A 23,792-nucleotide genomic window follows, 5' to 3' on the forward strand; every position below is an offset into this window, starting at 1 on the left:
GGCCTGTCTTGGTGGGTTATACTGACAGTCCTGGTTCTGAGGCAGGAGGATTTCATGAACTGGAGATCAATTAGGCAATATAGTAAGAGTCACCTTCAAACAAACAATTTTGAAAATTTCTATTAGCCAGGTGTGATGGCATACTCCTGTTATCCTAGCCCTCGGGAGACTGAGGCAGAAGGATGCCCATTTGGAGGCCAGCCTGGGCTACATAGTGGGTTCAATCCACTTTAAGATACATGACAGGATTTTTGCTAAAAATGAAGTGACTAAAGTCAACATGTCTCTAATTTTTTTTTTAGAAAACCTGAACATTTGTATTTCTGTGTGTGTGTGTGTGTGTATGTACACGTGTGTCCATCTATCCATGTGTGCCTGTGTATATGTGTGTACCAGTGCGTTTGTGTCTGTGTATATGTGTGCCAGAGTGAGTCTGTGTACCTGTGAGTCGATGTATACATGTGGGCCAGTGTGTATTTGTGTACCTGCGGGCCAATGTGTATTTGTATACCTGCGTCAGTGTGTATGTGTGTGTCTGTGTGTGTGTGCACATGCATGCACTGATTGAGACCTTGTGCATGCTGAAGTGTTTGGCACTGGGCTGCACTAGCAGCCCCTAGAACACCGTACAAACTCTGGATAAAATGCACAGGATCCCTCACTGCTGACATACAATGGGGCTATACCTCTATCACACAGAACAAATGATCTTAACATTTCTTAGAGAAGAAATGTCAAAAGAAATATGACCCTCTAATTGAAATGAACGGAGCCCAAATCCCTCAGACCTTAATATTCTTTTTTTAAAAAAAATTAAAGCAGAGACAGCAAGATGGCTCAGCTGGCAAAGGCACCTGCCCCCAACTCTGACACCTGAGGTCATTCCACGGGACTCACAGCGTGAAGGAGAGAGACAACTCCAGTAAGCTGTCCTCTGACCTACAGTACATACACTTTCCTCTCAATAAACACATACCCCGCTCAAGGACTCAACCCAGAGTCTTAGGCGTTCCAAGTACTAGCTCCACCACTGAGCTACACCGTCAGTCCAGCGAGCGCGGGGTTACAGGCGCCCAACATGCTTAGCGTCCATCTGGGCTCTTTCCACGTGGAGAAGGGCTCTGCTCTCCCACACCTGCAGCAACTGCTTGCTCCTTTCTCATAGAGTGTCCTTCCCATCTGGTTTTACACATCTGTCAGCTATTTCATATGCCACCCCACCTTAGAAATATAATACATAAACACCCCCCCTCATCTTTGACACTTGCAAACACAGCAGCCAGGATGGAATCTAGGGGGTTCTGCTTCCCAGTAAACACATCAGCTCCTCTTTCAGCTGCCTTCCTGTCTCTCCAGGAGGCAATTGGGAAGGCGTGAGCGGACAGAACCACAGACTCCACAAACGCTTTTTCTGCATCAAAAATTTTAAGTTACAAATATTTCAATTCATAAATAATTAAAGGCACACACGTAGGTGTGCTTATCCTTGCTCTGAAAGGACACTCTGCCCTGGGGACTTCCAGCAATCACATCTAGTACCTGCCTCCGTACCCTAGGACACTGGGTCTTCTCAGTTCCCTGAGTTCGTATCTGTTCACCTCTCCAGGGGGAGCCCCTCCCCCATCCTGTCCCAGAAAGGAACAGCTCCGTTGTCTTGGAAGAGAATGGACTGGGGCCATCCCCAGCATACTGGAAAAAAGTGCTCTTGGTGACAGAGGGACTTCCTGCCCCGAGAGGAAGCTGGGCGTTAAGTCATAACGAAGTGACTTCCCTGTTGATGAGAAGTTGCAAAAGGTCTGAGTTCAGAGAAAGAGCTGTGTTTCAGGCACCCTCTGTAGATGGTCCAGAGAGCTGTGAAGTCAGCGACCAGGACTTGGTGTCCTTTGGGCACGGGGCTCAGAGCGTGCCGTAGACGCTGACTTTGACCATGGAGATGCTCTCGGTGTACCGGTTCAGGCCTTTCTCGTACAAAACGAACAGCTGCGGGGGCTGCTTCTTTCCATCCGTGCTATTTTCCAGGGCTGTCAGGGACGAGTAGCCGCTGGGTCCCGGCCACACCTGGACCCTCTCCTTCTGCCAGGATGTACCATTGCTGAAGCTCCAGCGCAGGGTCAGGTTCACTCCTAGGAGAGCAATAGTCAGAGGGAGGAGGGTCTCTGCTCTGTCCAGGCCTTGTTCAGACAGGGCGCCCCCCACCTCCCACTCAGGCACTCACGGAACTCAGGGTGGGCTGGATTGGAGAAGAAGACAATGCCGGAGCTGGTGGCTAGCGCTCCTGCAGCCACCACAGGGTCTACGAGTTCAGGGTCGAAGGTCACATCCCGGGGCCTGAGTGTGTCACAGGCGTCATAGCTTCGGAGGACGATCCTGCAGCGGCAATGGTAGTTATTCTGGTTCCGGGCGTTGATGATGACCGAGCCATCTGGAAGCTCGTAGGGCTGCGTGGGGGAGAGAACAGGAGAAGCTGGGGAGGCTGAGGAAGCCAGAGCTGGGGAAGGCGGTGGTGTGGGCGGGTGCAGTCCACGGACTCCTGACCTGGCACTCGTCGGGGTTGAAATCGTGATCATGTTTGGGCTGGCCAAAGGGAATGCCGCTCACTCCAGTGCCGTAGTGCCAGGAGGCACCGTGGTCATCACTGAGGAGACAGAAGACCCCATCTCGCTCCAGCGTCCCATGTCCACACACAATGAGCCGGCCCTTCCCAGGCTCCCGCTCTTTCTGTAAGAAGAGGAAGTGGGTGTCGCAAAGGTGCTGCGGTGGAGCTCAGGCAGAGTGCTGGCAGCTCCCAGTGCGAAGACACACTGGAACCCTTTTGTTCTCCCACAGACACTGCCCAAATTAAGAAGCTTTTTCATGCCAGGCCTGTAATCCCAGCTACTCAGGAGGCTGAGGACAGAAGATGGTTTGCCTGGGCTACAGAGTCACTTCAGGCTAACCTGGGGACATAGTGAGACTCTGTCTCAAAATTAAAAGTATATAAAAGGGCCGAGGTATAGCTCAGCTTGGTGGTAGAGTTCTTGCTGCCTGTGCACAAGGCCCTCAGTTAATGACACTCCTCAAAAATTTTAAAAAGGGGCTGGAGAGATGGCTCAGCGGTTAAGAGCACTGACTGCTCTTCCAGAGGTCCTGAGTTCAATTCCCAGCAACCACATGGTGGCTCACAACCATCTGTAACGGGATGTCCTCTTCTGGTGTCTGAAGATAGCTACAGTGTACTTACATACATAAAGTAAATAAATCTTAAAAAAAAATTTTTTTTTAAATAGAAAAGAAAAAAAATCTCTCTCTAAATTCGAAATATTTATTTGAATAACAATGAAGCCCAAGCTGGCCTCCAATGCTCTTTGTAGCCAAGGCTGACCATTTGGCTCCCAGTCCTCCTCATTCTATTGCCTGATGCTGGACCTGTAGGCATGCTACACAGGGTTTCTTGTGAGTAGCCTGAATGCTCTCTGTAGACCAGGCTGGCCTTGAACTCAGAGATCTGCCTGCCCTGGCCTCCTGAGGGCTGCAAATGTCCCCAATTTCAATACTATCTTTTCAGTCCTCCTCCCCCTTTTGAGATTATCTCTCTCTCGGTAGCCTGTCTTTGAACTTACAATGTAGCCCAGGCTAGCCTTTAACTCACCGTGATTTTCTTTTTTTTTTTTAAGATTTATTTATTATATGTACGTACACTGCAGCTGTCTTCAGACATTCCAGAAAAGGGCGTCAGATCTCATTACGGATGGTTGTGAGCCACCATGTGGGTGCTGGGATTTGAACTCTGGACCTTCGGAAGAGCAGTCGGGTGCTCTTACCCACTGAGCCATCTCACTAGCCTTTAACTCACCGTGATTTTCTTGCCTTAGTTTTTTTTGTTCTCAAATAAATTTTTGGCTAGCATACAAAGAAATGGACTTTACCATGACATGTCCAAACATATATACAGATCATGCTTGGTTCTTACACCCTCCCCATTGCCCTTTCCTGGAAGTCCCTTAGGACACGCCTGTGGAATGCACCACTGGACAAGTGCACGTGTCCACCCAGCCTTGGGAACTTCACTCTAACCTGAGCTCATGGACCCTGCAGGGCACCGGGCATTGTGATATAGGTGCGTGTCTGCCCAATGGCACCCAATTCTTCCCTGCACAGGCTAAGGACAGATCTGTTGACAGTCTCCATGTGAGACGTCAATGGTAATTCCATCTCCACAATGGAGATGGAAACTTCCAGAAAGCCCTCCTTCCAAGGTACCCCACTCAGGAAAAAAAATCTGATTCACGGGATCTTGCCCTCCTCCTAACCGCAGGGTGAAACCTGAATGCCTGAGCCGGGTCCAGGGGCAAACATCTCTGTGCCTATATCCACAGAGAGATTCCGGGGTGGGCTCCAGGAAATGCCGTCGTCCTTACTCCAAACCAACATGGTAGAGGCCACCTGGCAGTTGACCTTGTGAGCACAGAGGGTATAGATAAGGAACACCACCCCTGTGTCTACATCGTTCACCACAGCGCCCAGGTTCAGCCCATCGGAGGCCTCCCCATCGTCTACGATGAAGGCTGTAGAGGACCACGTGCTACCTGGAAGGAAAAAAAAAAAGAGCAGAGAGAAAATTGTACGGGTTGTTGTTTACTTCCTGCCTCTCCCCGGGGACCTCAATGTGGCACTAGAACCATGTTTCTTCTTTCTCTGACATTATTTCCTGCTAATTCCCCTGAGACATAATTCTCATTTTCAGTACCTTAGTTCTTAGTTACAGAAACTGTGGACAAAATTCCTCCTCTGGTTTCCCTAAGTCATTAGGGACTCAAGCCCCAAAGTTCTATCTCTGGGCTGAAGTCATCCTCTGCCCTGGCCTCCGATGCCAGGCTCAGGAAGATCGCTGTGAGCCCCTGACCCCAACAGGCCCAGCAGCTCAGTGGTCCCCGGGGTCTGCTCGGCTCTGCTCCATTGATGAAGGGAATCCTCAACTCCCTACCCCGATCACCCATACAACCCAGCACTCGCTCTTTCCACCCGGGAACCTTTGTTACCCTGGTCCGTGGACCTCCTCATGGCAATGAACTTGGCCCCCTCATCGGATGCAGACTTTTTCCTGGCCTCAGCGAAGGCCAGGAGCGTGCCCCGAGGGGTGGCTGTGATGAGCGGGATGCGGAAAGTGTCTACAGAGCCGATCTGCTTCCCGCTCACCCACAGCAGCTGTTCCATGGTCACCAGCGGCTGCACCTGCGCAGAAGGACACCTCAATGCAGACAAGCTTCTCGAGGTTTAAGGTACCTAAGACCGATAGGTACCGGCTCCAGCCAGGGTTCCCATGAGGATGGTAATGGGGAGCCTGAGTAGGGGTGAGGGGTGTCCTAGAACAAGAGGTGGGAGCCCAGAGTAGAGTATGGGCCAAACCTGGAGGCTCCTGAGCAAGGAGAGGCTGCGAGGGGAGAAGGAACCCTCAGGGATAGGGGGGAGGACCCCATAACGGTTGAGCCAGGGGCCCAAGGGAGCAAAGGTGTTGGGAGGGGATGGAGGGGCAGGAGTGTCACGCGGAGGGGTGACCGAGCTGGGCAGTGGCCACCTCTGCAGGTGCAGCAAGGCTCACCAGGCTGAAGTCATCCTCTGCCCTGGCCTCGGATTTCGCCGCGGACACCAGGAGCAGGAAGATCGCTGCGAGCCCCTGACCCGGACGGCCCGCCCAACAGCTCAGCGGTCCCCGGGGTCTGGTCGGGTCTGCCCCCACCATAGCTCCCGGCGATCCCTGTCCACGAACTGGTCACCGGTGGCAAGCCGTCAGCTGACCTCGGCCCTTTAAAAGCGCGCACGTCACTCCGAACCCTCCCCTTGGGGGCCGCGGCCCGCGCTGCCGCGACTCCAATTAGTCCATCAGAATGCGACCCAGAGGCGGCCCCAGTCTGTGTGAGCCTTTTGACTGGCTCTAACACCAGGACGTGACGAAGGGCGGGGCGTGTTTTAAAGCAACCGGCAGCTACGAAAGGCACTAACAACCCCTTGTGGAAGAGACAGGTTTTAGGGATGGCATGTGACTCAGTTGGTAGAGTACCTTCCTAGTTTGTATGAGTCCCTAGGGTTGGGAAGCCCCACTCCTAGCTGAGGAGATCTTGGCAGTTGATGGCTGCTAGGGGAGAGAAAGGCACTTTTCTTTAGGAGTGTGCCCTTGGTACTCCACGTCCCAGTGGATGACCCCAATGCCCTTAAGCACATGACTAACACTGATTAGAATCACTAGGTTAAAAATAAGAAGCAGCGGGGCGTGGTAGCGCACGCCTTTAATCCCAGCACTTGGGAGGTAGAGGTAGAAGCAGGCGGATTTCTGAGTTCGAGGCCAGCCTGGGCTACACAGAGAAACCCTGTCTTGAAAAGCTAAAAAAAAAAAAAAAAAAAAAGCGACGAATGAATGAAAACAGAGACACCCTCCTTCCTGAGTTCTAGGCCAGCCTGGTCTACAGAGTGAGTTCCAGGATAGCCAGGGCTACACAGAGAAATTCTGTCTCTAAACAAACACAGATAACTTGGAAATTCCAATGCTCCTGCCTCTACCTCCCAAGTACCGATTACAGGCATGAGTCCCAGCCCTGCTTATGCTATAGACAGAATCCGGGGACCCTTCCATGCTACGCAAACTCTACCAGCTGAGTTACACCCCAGTGTCCTGGCCTTAGTCACCGAACAAGTTTTTCTTACTGGGTATCGAACCATGTGATAGCAATTTGGATTTTAATTAAAAAAAAAAAGGAAGTGAGTTTTCACTGAAAATAAAGCCATAAACGTATCAAGAATATAAAATATTAGTCTTTAATAAAATCTGTTTTCTACAAAATCGTGATTCTCAAGGCATCGAAGGCAGGGCTTCTGTACAGGAGGGCTGCATTTCTGGGTCATGATGAGTCTCTCACTTCTTCCTGGTCTTTCCCCCTGTAGGTGCCTCATTCTTCTTGCCCAGAATCTTCAGGAGTGCCTTGGGCATGTAGTAAGGCCGCTCCTGGGAACCGTCATTTCTCTCCAGGTCCTCGACTGAGAGGCAAAGTAGATCCGTCAGGGTGGATCCTGATAATGGCACCCCCACTGTACCCCAAAATAATCTGGGGTGTATAAACCAAACAGCCTGGTTTCCTGTCCGGGCCACTTCAGGCAGTTTGATACAACCTCCCTGGCTGGCTGTAGACCAGGCTGTATAACCTGTTTTTCCTCACACAAAGTGGGATAAATAACTGTATGTGTCATAGGGTGATAACAAGATAAAGAAAAATCGCATGCCAGACCATCATGGTGGCTTTCTCTGTAATCCCAACATTTAGGAGGTAGACATGGGAGGACTTAGACTACAAAGGCCCCTGAGGTCTCCACAGCAAAACTCTGTCTTGAGAATGGTTGTGCATACCCATGATTTTAGCGCTTGGGAGGCAAAGGCCAGAAGATTGTTTTGAGTTAGGTCTAGCCTAGTCTATATAGTAGGAGCTAGCCAAGAATACATAGAGAGGCCTGATGTAAATAAATAAAATTTAAGCAACAAGCAAAACCCATAAAACAATAAAATATTCATGTCCATTGCTTAGTGCATGGCTGGGGGGCTGCTACCGCGGTAGGGCCATTCCTGCTTCTCAGGCCCAAGGCTCTGGCTTCTATATCATGGTCACCATTGTCACCAGGTCAAAAAACACAAGAATTCTAGCACTTGGGGGCTGAGGTAGGAAGATCATGACTCTGAGTCAGCCTTAGCTATAGACTTAGTTCCGGGTCAGTCTGTACTATAGTCTGTTCCTGTCTCACCTCGATGCATGACCCCCCCCACACACACACACACCAAAAAACAAAACAAAACAAAACCAAAAAAACCTGACTACCTCCTAGGAAGTGTTTTGTGGTTAAACTCAGGCCTCCGGCTGAGAAGTTTCCCCTGTCTGAGAATGCCCAGGCTGTATTCCCTTCTTTCCTTCTTCTTTTTTTTTTTTTTTTTTTTTTTTTTTGGTTTTTCGAGACAGGGTTTCTCTGTGTAGCTCTGGCTGTCCTGAAACTCACTCTGTAGACCAGGCTGTCCTCAAACTCAGAAATCCGCCTGCCTCTGCCTCCCGAGTGCTGGAATTAAAGGCGTGCGCCACCACACCCGGCTGCCCTTCTTTCCTTCTTAAACGTCTAGCCTTAGAGTGTCTGAAGACACACCCCCCTGGCTCCTTTAGCTCACAACAAGCAACCAGTCTCTAAGAGAAGCCTGGGGGCCTAAGAGCTTGAGGGTAGGTGGAGGGTTGGGGGGGGGGGGACACTCACGGAAGCAGAGGAAGAGCGTGTCTACACACATTCCAAAGACGCTGAAGAAGCCACTGGCAATGACGTAGGCTCCCATGATGGAGGTCTGCAAGAGACAAGACTGATTGGGAGCCCTAGGCTCCTCTGGGGATGTGGGTGGGGCAGAGAGAGGTGTCACTCACCATGATGGGCAGCCAATAATAGTTGAGGTTGGGGTTCTCAAAGTCTTTCCCCAGCCCCTTGATACGACCGGAGAAAAAGAAGAAGGACAGAACACCTGTGGGAAAGAGTCCTGCGGTCAGTGCTGTTCTTCCGAGGACTCCCCCTTCCTGCACCCCAGGGGGCGCCTGACCCTGTAAACCCTGGTCTTGACCCTTACCAACACCTCCAACCACCAGCAGCTTCCCAAAGAACAGCAGCAGGTCAGTGACTTTATCCAGGACGACGACCCTACATGGAAGTCAGGATAGCCTGGGGTGAGGGTCCTGGCAGGTGATGGTGTGGCACTGGACCAAGCACAGGACATTTCTGAGACCAGCTTTGGGATGGGAGAAGTGGGTGGGAGACCCCACTGGGGCATGGCGGTCTGACCTGAGAACATTCCTCATGAGCAGCATGAAGGCATTTTTGGCTGAGACACAAAAATTCTTCCCATAGATGGCGATCTGTGAGGAGCAGGGAAGGTCTGAGCCACACCTCTGGTGAGCTTGCCCACGTGATGGTGGAGCCCGGGCTGAGGGACACAGAGCCAGGGACGGATGGAGGTTTTGCTCACCATGATGTAGGCATTGCGGTTGAGGAACTTAATAAACTTCTCCAGACACCAGAGGCAACACTTGAAGCAGCAGATGATGCAGCGGGCCACAGGGTTCTGGGATCCTGGGGACAAAGGAAGCTCACACTTAGCCGCCGGCTTCTGCCTTTGTCTGCCTGCCCTTCCAAGGCCCTGGCTTCTCAGCCCACCACCTGCTCACCTCTTAGCTTGTGGTCGATATACTCCAGGATAACCCGGGCTATCTGCACAAGGGACAGAATGAGGGCTCCAAACGCCAGTGAGCCAGTGTGGTAACTGCAGGGGCAGTTAGTTAGGTGAGATGAGGCACCCCAGGACCCCTGGTATCTCTAGGACTAACACTTCCCTAGGCGGTTGCCCCTGGTTTACCGGAGTGTGCGGATGAAGGCTGAGCTTAAAGGGAAGGTAGGGATGTCTCGAGGCTTGTGAAAGGCCCAGTAGAAAGAGGCGAAGGCCCCGGCAAGGACACACTGGCCCAGGGCCAGTACCCAGTTAACAGTCCAGAAGAGCCCCAGGACTCCGTAGATTTGCAGGTTGAAGAGAGAACGCTGGGCTAGGCCTGTGGTCGAGTAGCCCCTGAAGACGCACATGAGGTTTGGGCACGAGGAATTCAATGGGGCCTGGGGGTGACAGGACATAGCAGGTTCATGCCCGGAGTTGCAGGCAAATCCTTGACCTTCCCTGTTCCTAGTGGCCTCCAGACTCAGACCACCTCAGTGCTGCCATAGTGTGACTAAGCAGCTTCCTGGTTTCCAGATTGGCACAAGCTATTCAGAAGGCAAGCGAGGTGCGTGCGTGGATGTTTTCGACCCCTGTCTCCCTCTTACTTTCCCAGCAGTTTGCTTCTGGAGAAGCCTTGTATGCACTGAACACACTGTGCGTATTTAGTGATACTAAAGTGACTTTGTGGGCTCTAACAATGACACAGTTATAGCATGCATGTGTGTGTGTGTCTGTGTGCATGCATCTGTGGTGTGTGTGTGCACACGTGTGTGGTGCATGCATATGTGCAAGTGTATGCATGTGTGTATCTGTATGTATGTGCTTGTCTGTATGTGTGTGTACATGTCTGTGGGATGTGTGTGTGTGCAGTGCATGTATGTGTGTGTGGTACATGTATGTGTGACTGTGTGTGTGGTACATGTATGTGTGACTATGTGTGTGGTACATGTATGTGTGTGTGTAGTACACATATGTGTATGGTATATGTGAGGGTGTGTTATATGTGTGTATGTATGTGTGGTACACATATGTGTGTGGTATGTGTGTGTGAGTGTGTGGTATGTGTGTATATATGTATGGTACATGCATGTGTGTGTGGTATTTGTGTATGTATGTGTGGTACATGTATGTGTGTGTGGTATATGTGTGCATATGTGTTTTATGTTAATATGTGTGCATGTGTGAGTGCATTGTATGTATGTGTGGTACATGTATGTGGGTGTAGTATGTGTGGGTATGAGTGTGTGGTACATATTTGTGTTTGTGTGTGAGAGTTTGTGTTATATGTGTGTGTATGCATTTGCTTTGCTGGGACTGAACACCAAATCTCACACATCCTATAAAACTCATACACAAAATTGAGCCTCCTGCCCTGCTTTCGTTATCCTTATGCCCACCTCAGCCCCTGCAGCCACCTCTCCTCCTCATTTCTAGTGTAGAACTCGGGGCTTCAGGAACAAAAGACAACTTTTTATCACTGCCCTGCTTTCTGAGCGATCTGTTGAGGGGCTAGGGAAGGATATCAGCTGATAGAGTGCTTGCCTACCATGCACAAAGCCACCACATCAAACCCTGAGTGGGGACTGGAGAGATGACTCAGCGGTTAAGAGCACTGGCTATTCTTCCAGAGTGAACCAGGTTCAATTCCCAGCACCCACATGGCGGGTCTGTAATTCCAGTCCCCGGGCATCTAACAACCTCACATTGACATGCACACAGTCACAACACCAATGTACACAGGTCACTTTTGAAAAACTGCACTTTGGGGCACACCTGTCGTCACAGCACATGGGAGGCAGAGACAGGAGGATCAGAAGTTCAAGATCATTCTTGGCCACACAGCAAGTTTCAAGCCAGCCTGAGCTACAATCAGACCCTGTCTATGAATAGATAAACAAACAAGCAAGCAAGAAAATGCTGTCTGAGATCCACCTTATTGGACTGAAGAGATGGCTCAGCAGTTAAGAGCACTGACTGCTCTTCCAGAGGTCCTGAGTTCAATTCCCAGCAACTACGTGGTGGCTCACAACCATCAGTAATGGGATCTGAAGCCCTCTTCTGGTGTGTCTGAAGACAGCTACAGTGTACTCACATACAATCTTTAAAACAAAACAAAAAGCCCCCCCCCTTATTTACATGTAAAGTGGTATGGTACAGTTTGTATTCAAACTACCTATGTGCTATGTGGTACTACATTTCAGGTCAGCCTGGAAAGAAAGAGGAGAAGAGGAAGAAAGAAAAAGAAAAGCAAGCCAGCTATGGCATGCCTCTGGCTGCTCTTGTAAGAGAACCAGAGGTCCATTCCCAGCACCCACATGATGGCTTACCACTATCTATAACTCTAGTTCCAGGAGATATGATGCCCTCTTCTGGCCTCTTTAGATAGCAAATACAATGCTAAGCATAGACATACATGTAGGACAGACACCTGTATGCACAAAATAAAATAATAATAAAGTGCATGAAATAATGAAATAATAAAAGATATAAAAATTTTAAAAGAGGGGGAGAGAAAAACCTTTTTTTTTTTTTTTTTGCTTTTTCTAGACAGCGTTTCTCTGTATCGCCCTAGCTGTCCTGGAACTCAGAAATCCACCCGGCTGAAAACCTTTTTTTTTTTTTTTCTTTTAAAGATTTATTTATTATTATATGTAAGTACACTGTAGCTATCTTCAGACAGACCTGAAGAGGGTGTCAGATCTCATTACAGATGGTTGTGAGCCACCATGTGGTTTCTGGGATTTGAACTCAGAACCTTTGGAAGAGCAGTCAGTACTCTTAAACACTGAGCCATCTCTCCAGCCCCAAGAAAACCCTTTTTAACTTCTAGAAGCTGGGGATGTAGCTCAGTAATGGAGAATTTATCTAGGATTCACCAGAACTCCAGAAAAAAAGTTACAGATGAAGGCAGGAAGGTAAAGTTTAAGCCCTGGGGATGGTTAGGGATGTAGCTCATGCCTGAGGCTTTGGGCTCAAACTCTAACTTTGCAAAGAGGAAGAGGGAAAGGAGGAGGAACGTTCTTACAGGAAGCTGAGGGCTTCAGGAAATCAAGACCTACCGTTACTTCTGCATATGTTTGAAATTCTCCACAACAACACACAGAAAATGAGCAATTAAAAACTAAATAAAGCCGGGCGTGGTGGCGCACGCCTTTAATCCCAGCACTCGGGAGGCAGAGGCAGGCGGATTTCTGAGTTCGAGGCCAGCCTGGTCTACAAAGTGAGTGCCAGGACAGCCAGGGCTACACAGAGAAACCCTGTCTCGAAAAACCAAAAAAAAAAAAAAAAAAAAACTAAATAAATGCAGAAAATATGACTTTTAAAGCTTCATGGTTTCTGAATGTAAGAGGATGTTTGAAATAAAGCCAGGCAGTGGTTCCTTCTCTCTCTTTTTTTTTTTTTTTTTTTTTTTTGGTTTTTCGAGACAGGGTTTCTCTGTATAGCCCTGGCTGTCCTGGAACTCACTCTGTCGACCAGGCTGGCCTCGAACTCAGAAATCCGCCTGCCTCTGCCTCCCAAGTGCTGGGATTAAAGGCATGCGCCACCACGCCCGGCTCCTTCTCTTTTTTGTATGTAGGGTTTTTTGAGGTACAGTTTCCTTATGTAACTCGGGGTGGCCTTGAATTTAAAATCACCACTCTTAACCTTCAGGATGCTGGGATTAGCAGCTTGGGGCGGGGGGGCTATGCTTCTTAGAGATGGCTTCACGTAGCTCAGGCTGGCCTCAAACTAGTTGCGTGACAGAGACTGGTGCGGAAGCCTGACCCTCCACCTCCACCTCTCAAGTGCTGGGAAGTACTAACAGGCCTCCCAGTTCCTCCAGGAAGCCCTCCTGTGGACTTCCCAGGGCCACTGTCTGGGGCTCCGTTCCCAGGACGTGAGTGAAAAGGAAAAGTCCAGCCAGCTTGGCTCTCTATCAGTGGACGGGCATTCTGCTCAGTGCTAGATGTGCCATAAAAACTCCTAAAGGACCTCTGAGACAGGATTAGGATCAGCTCCGATTTATAGAGCAGTGGGAGGAGCCACAGGAGAAAGAGGAGCCACAGGAGGAGGAGGAGCTATGGGAGGAGGAGCCACAGGAGGAGGAGGAGCCACAGGACAAGGAGGAGCTAGTAACGGCCTTGGAGGCAGAGAGAGGTTCTACTTGATATTCAGCAGCCTCACCTTTACTTTGCGTTTCCAGTCTCCACCTCACTTTCCACAAAGTGGGTAACTAGACTATCGAACTAAGGGAGGCCTCACCCATGTGAGAGTCCCGGCTCTCTCGGGTATTTGTGCACTAGCAGAAATCTGTGCTAACTGACCCCCAAGACCCCCTCAGCACCCACCCTATTCCCTCTCACCATGGGGTCACAGGTCATGTTCACAGGAACGTTCTCACAGCCTGGTGTACTGGTGTTGGATGCCCAGTAGATGTACTGGGGTTGGCCGGATGTGGCCAGGTATCCAGAGATGAGTCAAGAAAAGCACAATGCCAGCCGTCCACTACAGGACACCCCTAAATGCTGCCCCTGGGACTTATGCAGATTGTTCACCCCCACAGAGGGTTGGCATTCAACCCAAACTCACTCTTGCAATACAGTTCTGTCACATCCCCTCATGGGACCTGTCTGTCCCATGTCCCTACTCACACCCTATCCCCTGAGAGCTCTCCAGGGGGGGCTGTATAAAGGATACAGAGCTGTCACGGCCCAGTAGCCAATGCAAATGACCAGGAGGACGAAGGTGACCAGAGGGTAGAACATAGTTGACATCATCTGTCCCACAGCCCTGTACGAAGACAAGAGTAGTCATCTGGGACCCCAGCGCTGTGCATCCGCTCCCAGGTCTGACCATGGCTGGACCCTTCCTCGGGCCTGTTTGTTTTCCAGACCACACACAGAACTACAGCTTTCCTCTTCCATATCAATAAACCCAGCCCCAGCCGGGCGTGGTGGCGCACGCCTTTAATCCCAGCACTTGGGAGGCAGAGGCAGGCGGATTTCTGAGTTCGAGGCCAGCCTGGTCTACAAAGTGAGTGCCAGGACAGCCAAGGCTACACAGAGAAACCCTGTCTCGAAAAACCAAAAATAAAATAAAATAAAATAAAATAAACCCAGCCCCTGATTCCAGGAGGGATACACTGTAGGCTCTTGCTGGGTGAACCGAGTAAGGCTCAAGGGACCCATAGGGGAGACTGGAGTCACAGAAGACACCTGGAACACTCAGGAGTGTAAGGGAAGAGAACCCCCCAAAGGTGTGCTCCCCTGGTGGCTTTGGAAATCTCTGCTCCTCCTATCTCAATTCCCACCCCTTGACCCAGCGAGCACCTCAGCTCCCAGTGCCTCCAGAATCCTGTGCCTTAGTCCACACCCCCGCATTCAGTCCTCACCATGCCATTGCAAGGTTTAGATTGCTGTGATAGGGAGTCTGAGGGTGGTGAACACACTTCCAATTCCGTACCTGAGAGGCTGAGAAAGTAGGGTTGCCACCAGTCTGAGGCCAGTCTGGGTTATGTTGCAAGAGTGACAGGAGTGGGGTATGATGACAGAGGAGGGTGTGCCTAACACAGGAGACCCTGAGCTAGATCCCCCACCCCAGCATAAAAGAAGCCTGGTGGTACATGCCCATATCCCCAGCATTCTGGAGGTAGGTGTAGAAGGATGTGTTTATTAAGGTCATCTTCAGCTGTACAGTGAGGTCAGCCTGTGCTTCCCGAGACCCTGTATCCTCACCATCTTGTGGGGCAGGAAGACCCAGAGTTGGAGGTCAGCCTCAGTTACATAGCTGCTCCATGATATTAGTTTAGGCTATATAAGTTCCTGTCTCAAAAACAAAACAAACAAAACAAAACAAAAACCCCTTTGGGGCTGGAGAGATGGCTCCACAGTTAAGAAGAGCACTGGCTGTTCTCCCACAGGACTTGAGCTCAGTTCCCACAATCCACGTGGAGGCTCACAACTGTCTGTAACTCCAGTTCCTCTCCTCCTGACCTCCACAGGGACCAGACGTGTGCGCAGACATGCATTCTGGCAAAAACACCCATACACAGAACACAAATAAATAAATCTCTCCTCCTCCCAAGGACAATGAAACAAACCAGACAGGGAAACTGAGGGCCTAAGAGGCTAGAACTCTCCTGATAGTGGTAACACACGCCTTTAATCCTAGCACTTGGGAGGCAGAGGCAGATGGGTTTCTGTGAGCTCGAGGCCAGCTTGGTCTACACAATGAGTTCCAAGGGCAGCCAGGGCTGCACAGACAAAGCCTGTCTCAACCCACCCACTTCCCCCATACTACATAAATAAATAAATAAATAAATAAATAAATAAATAAATAAATAAGGCTGGAATTTAGCAGTGTCACCCACTTGACATTTCTACCTTTCTCCTCTGAGGTTCCTATTACCCCACCCAGGCCAGCACCCCTGGCTAAGTTCCCCTCCCCGCCACAGGCAGGCCCTGACCTGCTGGCTTCCTTCAGCAGAGCGATAGCGATCCGGATCCTCTGGCGCAGGAAAATGAGCATAAGCAGCAAGACGCCCTCCAGGACAGCCAGGACAATCACTGCATGGAGACAGCAGGTGGCAGGCAGTCCCGGGTCAGGGCCAAGGTCACCCAACCCTAGGGGACCAGCGGACAGAGGAGCTGGGCAGGGGACTCACAAGCAGCCAGCCAAGTCTCCTTCACACTCTGGTAGGCACTGAAGTTGGTAGTGAAGCCCAGTTGGGTGATGGAGGCGCCCTTGTCCCGAAACACTTGGTACTGTTGCCAGCAGTGGTAGATGCCATAGGCGAGCACAACGAGCACCCCGACAATCAGCAGCAGCACCAGGGGTGCCGCCACCAGGCGCAGGAGCAGGATGAACAGCAGACTTAGTGCCAGGGCCACACCCAGCGCTCTGCACGTAAGGAACATACATGAGGGGTCCCCTCCCAATTCCTTTCTCGTGCCCCAGGTTTCTCTCCTTGCACCCCCAGGTATTCGTAGATTCAACTCATCTTCTAAGAGGCTGAGGATCCACTCTGAGCTAGCTCTGCCCTCTGATCAGTTCACATGTAGACTTGGGGAAAGAGATCAGGAAGGACAGAGGGTAGTGCCTGATCCTGGGGAAGCCATGGACTCACACAAGAATCCAGTACCAGGACTGGGCAAAATCTTCAAAGATCTTCACAGAGACGTCCCGGGCATTGATGCTGTCCAGGAGGCCACTGTCGGGGAGGGGTGGAGTCAGATGGGTAAGAAAGGGACAAAGGGATACGAGGATGATACAGAGGGTGACATCTACCTGATGCCGTTAGAGACGGTGGTGTTATTGATCTGTAAGTCTTCAGGTAACGTGAAGTTGATGTTGGGGAGTGGGAAACAACGTCCCAGAGCTGGAAGGGAGAACAGGCTGCTGGGTGGGAGTCTTTCTGACCCTCCTGTCTGAGATCGCTGCCAGGATATATGGGGGTAACTGTGGATGGGCTCTACTTTCTCAGCCTGTATTCCCTCCCTAGCACTGGCGAAACATCTTCGCACCCCATTACCCGGATTCCTGCAATACCTCCAGCCCTGACCTCGCTGTCCTGCTAAGATCAGGACAGCTATGGACTCCTCATTCCACTGCTCCTGTCCTCAGTCCCTTGGCTCTGTCATGTCCCTGGGCTATGCTTCCAGGCCCTGGATTCTATGCACTTTCTACACCTCTGCTCTTGCTCTCCTTCAGAGGCTGCTCTCAGCCTCAGCCCAGCCTTTGCCCCATCTATCTCTCCATCTCTCTCATTTTTTTTTTTTTTTTTTTTGGTTTTTCGAGACAGGGTTTCTCTGTGTAGCCCTGGCTGTCCTGGCACTCACTTTGTAGACCAGGGTGGCCTCGAACTCAGAAATCCGCCTGCCTCTGCCTCCCGAGTGCTGGGAAATCTCTCTCATTTTTAAAAAAGAGATATTTATTATTATAAATAAGTACACTGTAGCTGGCTTCAGACACCAGAAGAGGCCGTCAGACCCCATTACAGATGGTTGTGAGCCACCATGCGGTTGCTGGGATTTGAACTCAGGACCTTTGGAAGGGCAGTCAGTGCTCTTACCCACTGAGCCATCTTAACATCTCTACATCTCTAGCTGGGCCTGTTATGGCTTTGGAACCACATGTGGCCAGGATGGTTTGTTTTGATCACTGACATCCCAGTGTTGAGAAAACAAACCCAGAAAGGCCCAGTAGCTGGCCTGAGACCCGTCCGCTGGAAAGTGCTCGAGTTTAAACCCACATCTGTCTGCTTTGGAGCTGCCCCTGGGTGCCTTTTCTATCCTACTTGCCTTGAAAACTTGTCCTTTCTCATGCCAAAATATAAACATATATTTTCTGCCAAAAAACAAAATAGGAGAGATAAAGGCAGGTGAATGGCGGTGTCTATCTGTCATTTCAGCACGGGGTCAGGCTGAGGCTGGAAGATCCCCAGTCTGGAGCCAGCTGGGCTACTGAGTAAGATTCTATCTTTAAATAAACCAAACCGGTTACATCCGTAGTTGGGAAGAAGTGTATGCCACAGAAAGGTTGATCGTGATTGGCTTACGCAGCCACGTACACATTTGGAAAGATATCTCTGCTTGCTATATTACCCTCAGATTCATTCATTCATATTGTTTTTAAAAAATTAAAAGATTTATCTCTTCTGCTTTATTTTTGAGGCAGGGTTTAGGGTTTACTATGTAGAGCCTTGGCTGGCCTGGAACTCACTATGTGAATCAGGCCGGCCTTGAATTCATAGAGATCCATCCCCCTGACACTGCTTCCTGAGGGCTGAAACTAAAGGCTTTTATTCTATGTGTGTGAATGCTTTGCCCACATGTGTGTATGAGCATCAGCATAACTTGTGCCTGTGGAGGCTAGAAAAGCATGTCAGAGTGCCTGCATGGTTTACAGGTAGTTTTGAGCTGCTCTGTGGGTTCTGGGAATCCATATAAGAGCAAGCAGTAACTCCTGACTGCGGAGGGTCTCTCCGGCTCCACCACACACACTTTCCTGATATCCTGATATCTGTGGACGTTTTCTGTTACTTTTGTTCTGATCTGTCTTTGCTGACAATGGAACACAGGGCATTGCACAAGCTCTGCATGCCTGCCACTCACTCACCTTCCTTAAGAAACCAAACACGAGCCGGGCGTGGTGGCGCATGCCTTTAATCCCAGCACTTGGGAGGCAGAGGCAGGCGGATTTCTGAGTTCGAGGCCAGCCTGGTCTACAAAGTGAGTGCCAGGACAGCCAGGGCTACACAGAGAAACCCTGTCTCGAAAAACCAAAAAAAAAAAAAAAAAAAAAGAAACCAAACACTATGTCATCTATTTATTGGGTGTGAATGTGTGTGGGTTGTGCAATGCCTGTGGTGGTTAGAGAGCTTGTCTTAGGAATGCGTTCTATCCTACCATACCTGCGATTTGAACTCAGGCTGTAAGTCTTGGCAGCAAACACCTTTACGTGACACAACCGCATCAGCCCTGTTTTATTATTGGACTGAGATAGGATCTCGCTAAGTGACCCAGGCTGGCCTTCTACATCTATCCTCCTGCCTCAGCTGCCCTATCAGTTGGAATTATAGGACTGCACCATCTAGTCTGCTCATTCAACCTCTTGTAAGTATCTCTGAACTCTACATCTAGAGTGTAGCTGGAGCAGGGAGTGATCCCTGCATCTGTCCCCAGCACCTGATGCACAGCCTCACAGTGGGCACCAAGAGTCTGACTCTAGGGTCCTGAGGCAGGGGGATGAAGACCTGCTGTTCACTTCTGAGTACCCACTGACATGCTGAGTGGCTTCTCTTCTTCTGAGCCTGCTTCCTTTGTTTGAGAAATGAAAACATTGGCTGGGTTGATGCCCAAGGTGGGGGGAGCATACATGGTCCTCACCTGGAGTAGAAGGAAGAAGGAAACGGGGACAGAGTCCCTTCTGCAGGCTGTCCTTCACTGTCTGGGGATGGAGAGAGAAGTACAGACAGAGGCACAGATATAGAACAGAACAAGGAAGCTGTGGCTCCCAGCATCATAACTAAGACCATCACCACCACCATCATCATTACCACTATCTCCTACCACCACCTCCACCATCATCACCACCATCACCACCACCACCTCACCTTCCACAACTTTTACCACATCAAGGCTCAGACTGGTCCATCCTTCCTTGGAGCCAAACCTCTACCTCTCCTACCATTATGGGTCCTCTCCCGCAACAGTGATGGCACGGGTACCAGCATTTACCATATCTGGGGACGCCGCTGGTAGACAAAAGTTCCTCTTTTCATCATAAACTTCACCGACTGTCTTTGAGAACTGGAACACCTCCACAGCCCATGGGGCCAGTGGGCAGGAAGAGACGCACACCTATGGGTAGAGAACATGCTAAGGGCAGAGTACCCAGGGCCTTGGGGATGGGTAGGGCTCAGGCAGGTCCTGGCTTCTGACCTGGGGTGTGGGGCACTGTAGGCCATTCTCAGCGATGGAGATGATGTTGATAGCTGCCGCACAGCTTAAGATGTCGAAGTATAGAACATAGGGTTTATCTCTGTAGGAAGAGAGGATGTGTGTGCCTGAGGGCCCGAGGGCCTGGGCAGGTACAGAGTGTCATTCTCTGAGCATAGAGATAGCACTTGGGCCAGATTAGGTACATCCAGTTCCTGGCCCAGCTTCGCCGGGAAGATAAGGAAGACCCAGAACCCCTGGGGTACTCACAATACGCCAAGGTGCAGCTGACTGTATGGTTCTGGAACACAACCCGCTAGCACGGTAGCTTTATGGCCTTTAACAAAGCCTCACATCTGACAGTATCTACCTCAGGAGGCTTAGCAGTTTGGGTGTGAGGCACCCCGCCTTCCTAGAGCATTGTAACTGTTAGTGCCTTATTATTTACCCCGCATTTCCTGCATGCCTCTGGAAGGACTCAGATGTTTCAGTTGAGGAAGTTTAAGCTCAGAGAGGCTGAGTAAGTTGCTCAAGGTCACACAATCCAAACTTATCTCAGGTGGAGACTCACAGTGATGTCTGAACTCTAAACTTACGCACTTCAACTGGCTCTGCACCATCCCCAGTCCTGGGAAGGCTGGACAAGGAAGGGTCTTGGTGTGACCCAGAAATGCTTGAGTTCAGAGAGACAGAAGCTGTCCCACTCCCCATCCTGCTATCGGCTACTCACTTGTTGTCGCCCACGCCGCAGTAGGCCCCTGTAGAGTTTCTGGGGTAGAGCACTTGCCGAGGGTCTCCGTACACCCAGGCTGAAGACAGGGCACAACAGGATCACAGGAAGGCAGAGACTTGGGGGGCTGGCAGCTATGGGGTAATCCCTCCCTGGGTTTCTGTCCTCACCCTCGGTCCCAGCTCTGGGTAGCTAGAAACTTACCCACAAGCCCCACTACGATGTAACCCAAAATGAAGATCAGGAAGAGGACACAGCAGATGATGTCTGTGCAGCCCCTGGGGAGAGACACACGTCTGAGCTATGGCATGGAGTGGGGAGCTGGGAGGTGTGGTTTGAGGGGCGGGTTAGTGTTTAGAGGACTGGAGAATGCTAGAAAGATTGGCATTCTTTTGTTGTTGTTGTTGTTTAGTTTAGTTCAGTTTTTTGTTTTTCCAGAATAAGGTTTCTCTGGGTAACCCTGGCTGTCCTGGAACTCACTCTATAGACCAGGCTGGCCTTGAACTCAGAGATCCTTCTGCCTTGGCCTGGGATTAAAGTGCTGGGATTAAAGATGCCCGCCACTACTGTCTGGCAAGATAGACATTCTTTATCTACTTTAAGAAACCTCTTTTTAGGATGAGAATTCTTCTGCTGAAATATTGCACAGATAATAACACACACACACACACACACACACACACACACACACAGAGAGAGAGAGAGAGAGAAAGAGAGAGAGAGAGAGAGATCATGTGCGGTTGCTTCTTTTCCCCAAATATACACACACCTGAGTAGCTAGCACCCAAGTCCAGAAGTAGAGTGACCCAGTACCCCGAGTCCCCTCAAGTCCTTCCAGACAACACAGATGCCTCAGGGGACCAGGTTCTTGCACTAAGACAAATCAAACCCTCCCCATATCTCTCAGGGCCACTGCCCATAGCTCACCTGTTTTTGATGGGGCCTCGAAAGGAGGGGTCATATTTGGCTGAATTCCCTGGAGGGGGGAGTAGAGAATGAGGCATTGAGGGTCTCTTCCCTCACATCTGGTCACTCTCAGATACTCAATGGTCCCAGGCGCCTGTCTAGCTCACTAACAGGACTGGACCTGGATTAGCAGTATCCTGGTCAGAGAGCAGCCCCATAGCTGCCAGCTTGTGACTGCTACTGGGCAACAGCTGGGAGGTGGGACCTTTATTTTTGGCAATTCTAGATATCAAATCTATGGTTTCTTACATGGGAGGCAAGTGCTCTGCCACTAAACTGTAACCACAGCCAATTATTTTATTTATTTCCTTTTTTTTTTTTTTTTTAGAGACAGGGTTTCTTTGTAAAGTTTTAGCTTCTTGGAACTATCTCTGTAGCCCAGGCTGGCCTTGAACTCACAGAGATCTGCCGGGCTCTGTCTCCCAGGTGTTGGGATTAAAGGCATGTGTCTCCAGGCCGCAGCCATTTGTTTTTAATTTTACTTTGTATTTCAGACAAGATCTTGCTGAGTTCTCCAAGCTGAACTTAAACTTGCTTCAGCCTCCTGATTGGTTTTTAGAATAAGCTTCTGAAAGTGGTTCTTAAAGGTCTGGGACTCGGACCTCAAGGCTTCTGCGTAGTGTGTGGCCCAGGTTCTGGCACTCCCTCTTAGTGGCTCACAGACCCCAGTCCTATCTCTGTCCTCCAGCCTGTTCCAAGTCATCTCTGGACCATCCAGTTTGGGAGCCCGTCAGGGGACCATCATCACTTATCTCAGCCCTCTGGCCCAAGGATATGACAAAGAAAGGATAGTCAAAGCTATGAAACCCTGCAGGGCAATGGGAGCTCCAAAGACCACCCCCCCACCCCCACTCCGGCTACCACAGGGCTCTGGGTGGCCAGCCAGATTGACACCTGAGCCGGCTGCTGTGGTTGTGGCCTTGTGGCCACGTCCTGTTCCTGGTCCTCCTTGAGTACACAGGGGAGGGAGCGGGGCGGGGCCAGGCTGCCAGGGTCCTGGTGGACACTGAGGGACAGCTGAGGGGTGGGCTAGCCTGGGGCAGGTATCTTCTTTTGTGGGCATTCTGGACTCTGTCCCACCAAGGCTCACAGACACAGGGTCAATGATTGACCCAAGGCTGTTCCAGGAAGTTTTCTGTGCTCTGGCTATTACTCGGTCTCCTAGGGGACACCAGCCCCACCTAGAGGAGGCCCAACCCTCAGCCCTCTCTCTTCCCGGTCCAGTCTCATGCTTTTCAGTATCTGGGGGAAAGATTTCCAGCCCTTTACTTCAGCAGTTCTGGAAACAGGCCTCCCCTTCCACACAGCCCTGGCTCCGATTACTTAAAGTGCTCTAGATACACCAACATACACACTTCTTCCCAACTGAAACCTTAAGGCAGGTGCCAGCTGTCTCTCCACCTTAGGCCCCACTCCTCACAGGGGTCCTCGCAGACAGACCCTCGCATCTCGGGGTCCCACCCCAACTTCTCACAAGAATTCCTTTAGTCCACGGTACCTGCCCCCCAACTCCTCTCTGGGACTCTAGCAGGCAGACCCCAGCAGCTCAGGGTCCTAAGCCCTCTACTTCACAGGAATCCTAGCAAGGCTGACTGCAGAAGTTTGGGGTTCCAGCCCCCTACTCCTCAAAGGACTTTATTAGTTCAGAGGCCCACCTCCCCAACTCTTCACACAGACCCCAACAGGAGTCTCAGCTCCTGCCTCTTCACAGGGTGTGGGTTGACAGACCCCCCTCCCCAGCAACTTGTGCTCCTCCGAGGTTCAAAGTCTAAAGGAGCTCTCCCGGCTCACAGGAGCCCCGGTCTCAACTCTTGGAGGTTCTACAGCGCAGGACACTGCTGGACTCTAAGTCCAGAGCATCGGGACCCTAACCTGCCTCCTAACCACACAGGCTTTGTTTGCTAGGGCTCTGCCCTCAGGGACCTACAGCCCAGGCCTGACCTCCCCCCTCCGCTGGTCACACAGGGACGCCAGCCCCAACTCCTGCTCATCCAGGTTCCATTTAGTATGCAAGACTTTAGTATGCAAGTATTCAGGCAGCTCAGACCATCCTCCCAGGACCGGATTCTCTCTCTTTTCCTTGACTCCTGTTTTCCTGTAGCCGCTCCTCAGAGACCCAGGACTCCAGTTCCTCTGTCAGGATCCAACCTCAGCTGCCATGGCTGCAGAGCCCGGCCACCTTTCTCCAGAGCCCGGGCCTCTGCCCCCAGCCTTACCGTGAGCCTCGTTCTCATTCTGCTTTCTCCCCATGGCTCAGTCTCCGGAGTGATTGGAGCCACGGAGACCTAGCCGCTCACCTGCCGCCCGCCCCGCCCTCCCCTCCCAGACGTCACAGCCCCGCCCCTGCCTGTGGTCCTCTACAGTTCCTTTTTCAGATCTCAACTCTTGACCAGTCCAGGGGTACGGGGCTCAGAACTGGGTACCA

At 50.8% G+C, this 23,792-nt stretch overlaps 2 protein-coding genes across 2 annotated transcripts; both read right to left on the reverse strand.

The window, feature by feature from the left end:
• Positions 1-778: 778 nt before the first annotated feature.
• Positions 779-5,848, reverse strand: Neu1 (neuraminidase 1). Its single transcript, XM_021186195.3, has 6 exons — positions 5,579-5,848; positions 5,019-5,211; positions 4,303-4,565; positions 2,536-2,718; positions 2,216-2,438; positions 779-2,123 (listed from the first exon to the last, which is right to left on the reverse strand). Exons 1-6 carry the CDS (start codon positions 5,717-5,719, stop codon positions 1,897-1,899), a joined length of 1,230 nt encoding a protein of 409 aa, XP_021041854.1. The 5' UTR covers positions 5,720-5,848; the 3' UTR covers positions 779-1,896.
• Positions 5,849-6,766: 918 nt separating this feature from the next.
• On the reverse strand, positions 6,767-23,670 carry Slc44a4 (solute carrier family 44 member 4). Its single transcript, XM_021149668.3, has 21 exons — positions 23,584-23,670; positions 21,329-21,377; positions 20,606-20,679; positions 20,402-20,480; positions 19,675-19,774; positions 19,471-19,593; positions 19,120-19,180; positions 16,520-16,610; positions 16,359-16,442; positions 15,897-16,132; positions 15,699-15,798; positions 13,931-14,023; positions 13,597-13,699; positions 9,401-9,651; positions 9,213-9,307; positions 9,014-9,117; positions 8,830-8,903; positions 8,618-8,688; positions 8,421-8,515; positions 8,260-8,344; positions 6,767-7,008 (listed from the first exon to the last, which is right to left on the reverse strand). Exons 1-21 carry the CDS (start codon positions 23,615-23,617, stop codon positions 6,887-6,889), a joined length of 2,124 nt encoding a protein of 707 aa, XP_021005327.1. The 5' UTR covers positions 23,618-23,670; the 3' UTR covers positions 6,767-6,886.
• Between the last annotated feature and the right edge of the window lie 122 nt (positions 23,671-23,792).

The sequence above is a fragment of the Mus caroli genome, unplaced genomic scaffold (assembly GCF_978045245.1).
Source record: "Mus caroli unplaced genomic scaffold, Mus_caroli_1 scaffold_18, whole genome shotgun sequence".
Taxonomy (NCBI): domain Eukaryota; kingdom Metazoa; phylum Chordata; class Mammalia; order Rodentia; family Muridae; genus Mus; species Mus caroli.

Bases quoted from the DNA above. Each gene is read 5' to 3' on its own strand.
- Neu1 (XM_021186195.3), bottom strand. From the start codon at position 5,719: ATGGTGGGGGCAGACCCGACCAGACCCCGGGGACCGCTGAGCTGTTGG. The intron at 4,566-5,018 runs GTAACAAAGGTT...TTTTCCTTCCAG, and splicing joins GAGGAGGTCCACGGACCAGG to GTAGCACGTGGTCCTCTACA. The intron at 2,719-4,302 runs GTTTCACCCTGC...CTCTTCTTACAG, and splicing joins GACCCGGCTCAGGCATTCAG to AAAGAGCGGGAGCCTGGGAA.
- Slc44a4 (XM_021149668.3), bottom strand. From the start codon at position 23,617: ATGGGGAGAAAGCAGAATGAGAACGAGGCTCACG. The intron at 19,594-19,674 runs GTCAGAAGCCAG...CTCTACCCATAG, and splicing joins TACAGTGCCCCACACCCCAG to GTGTGCGTCTCTTCCTGCCC. The intron at 16,443-16,519 runs GTAGATGTCACC...CCTCCCCGACAG, and splicing joins ACCGTCTCTAACGGCATCAG to TGGCCTCCTGGACAGCATCA.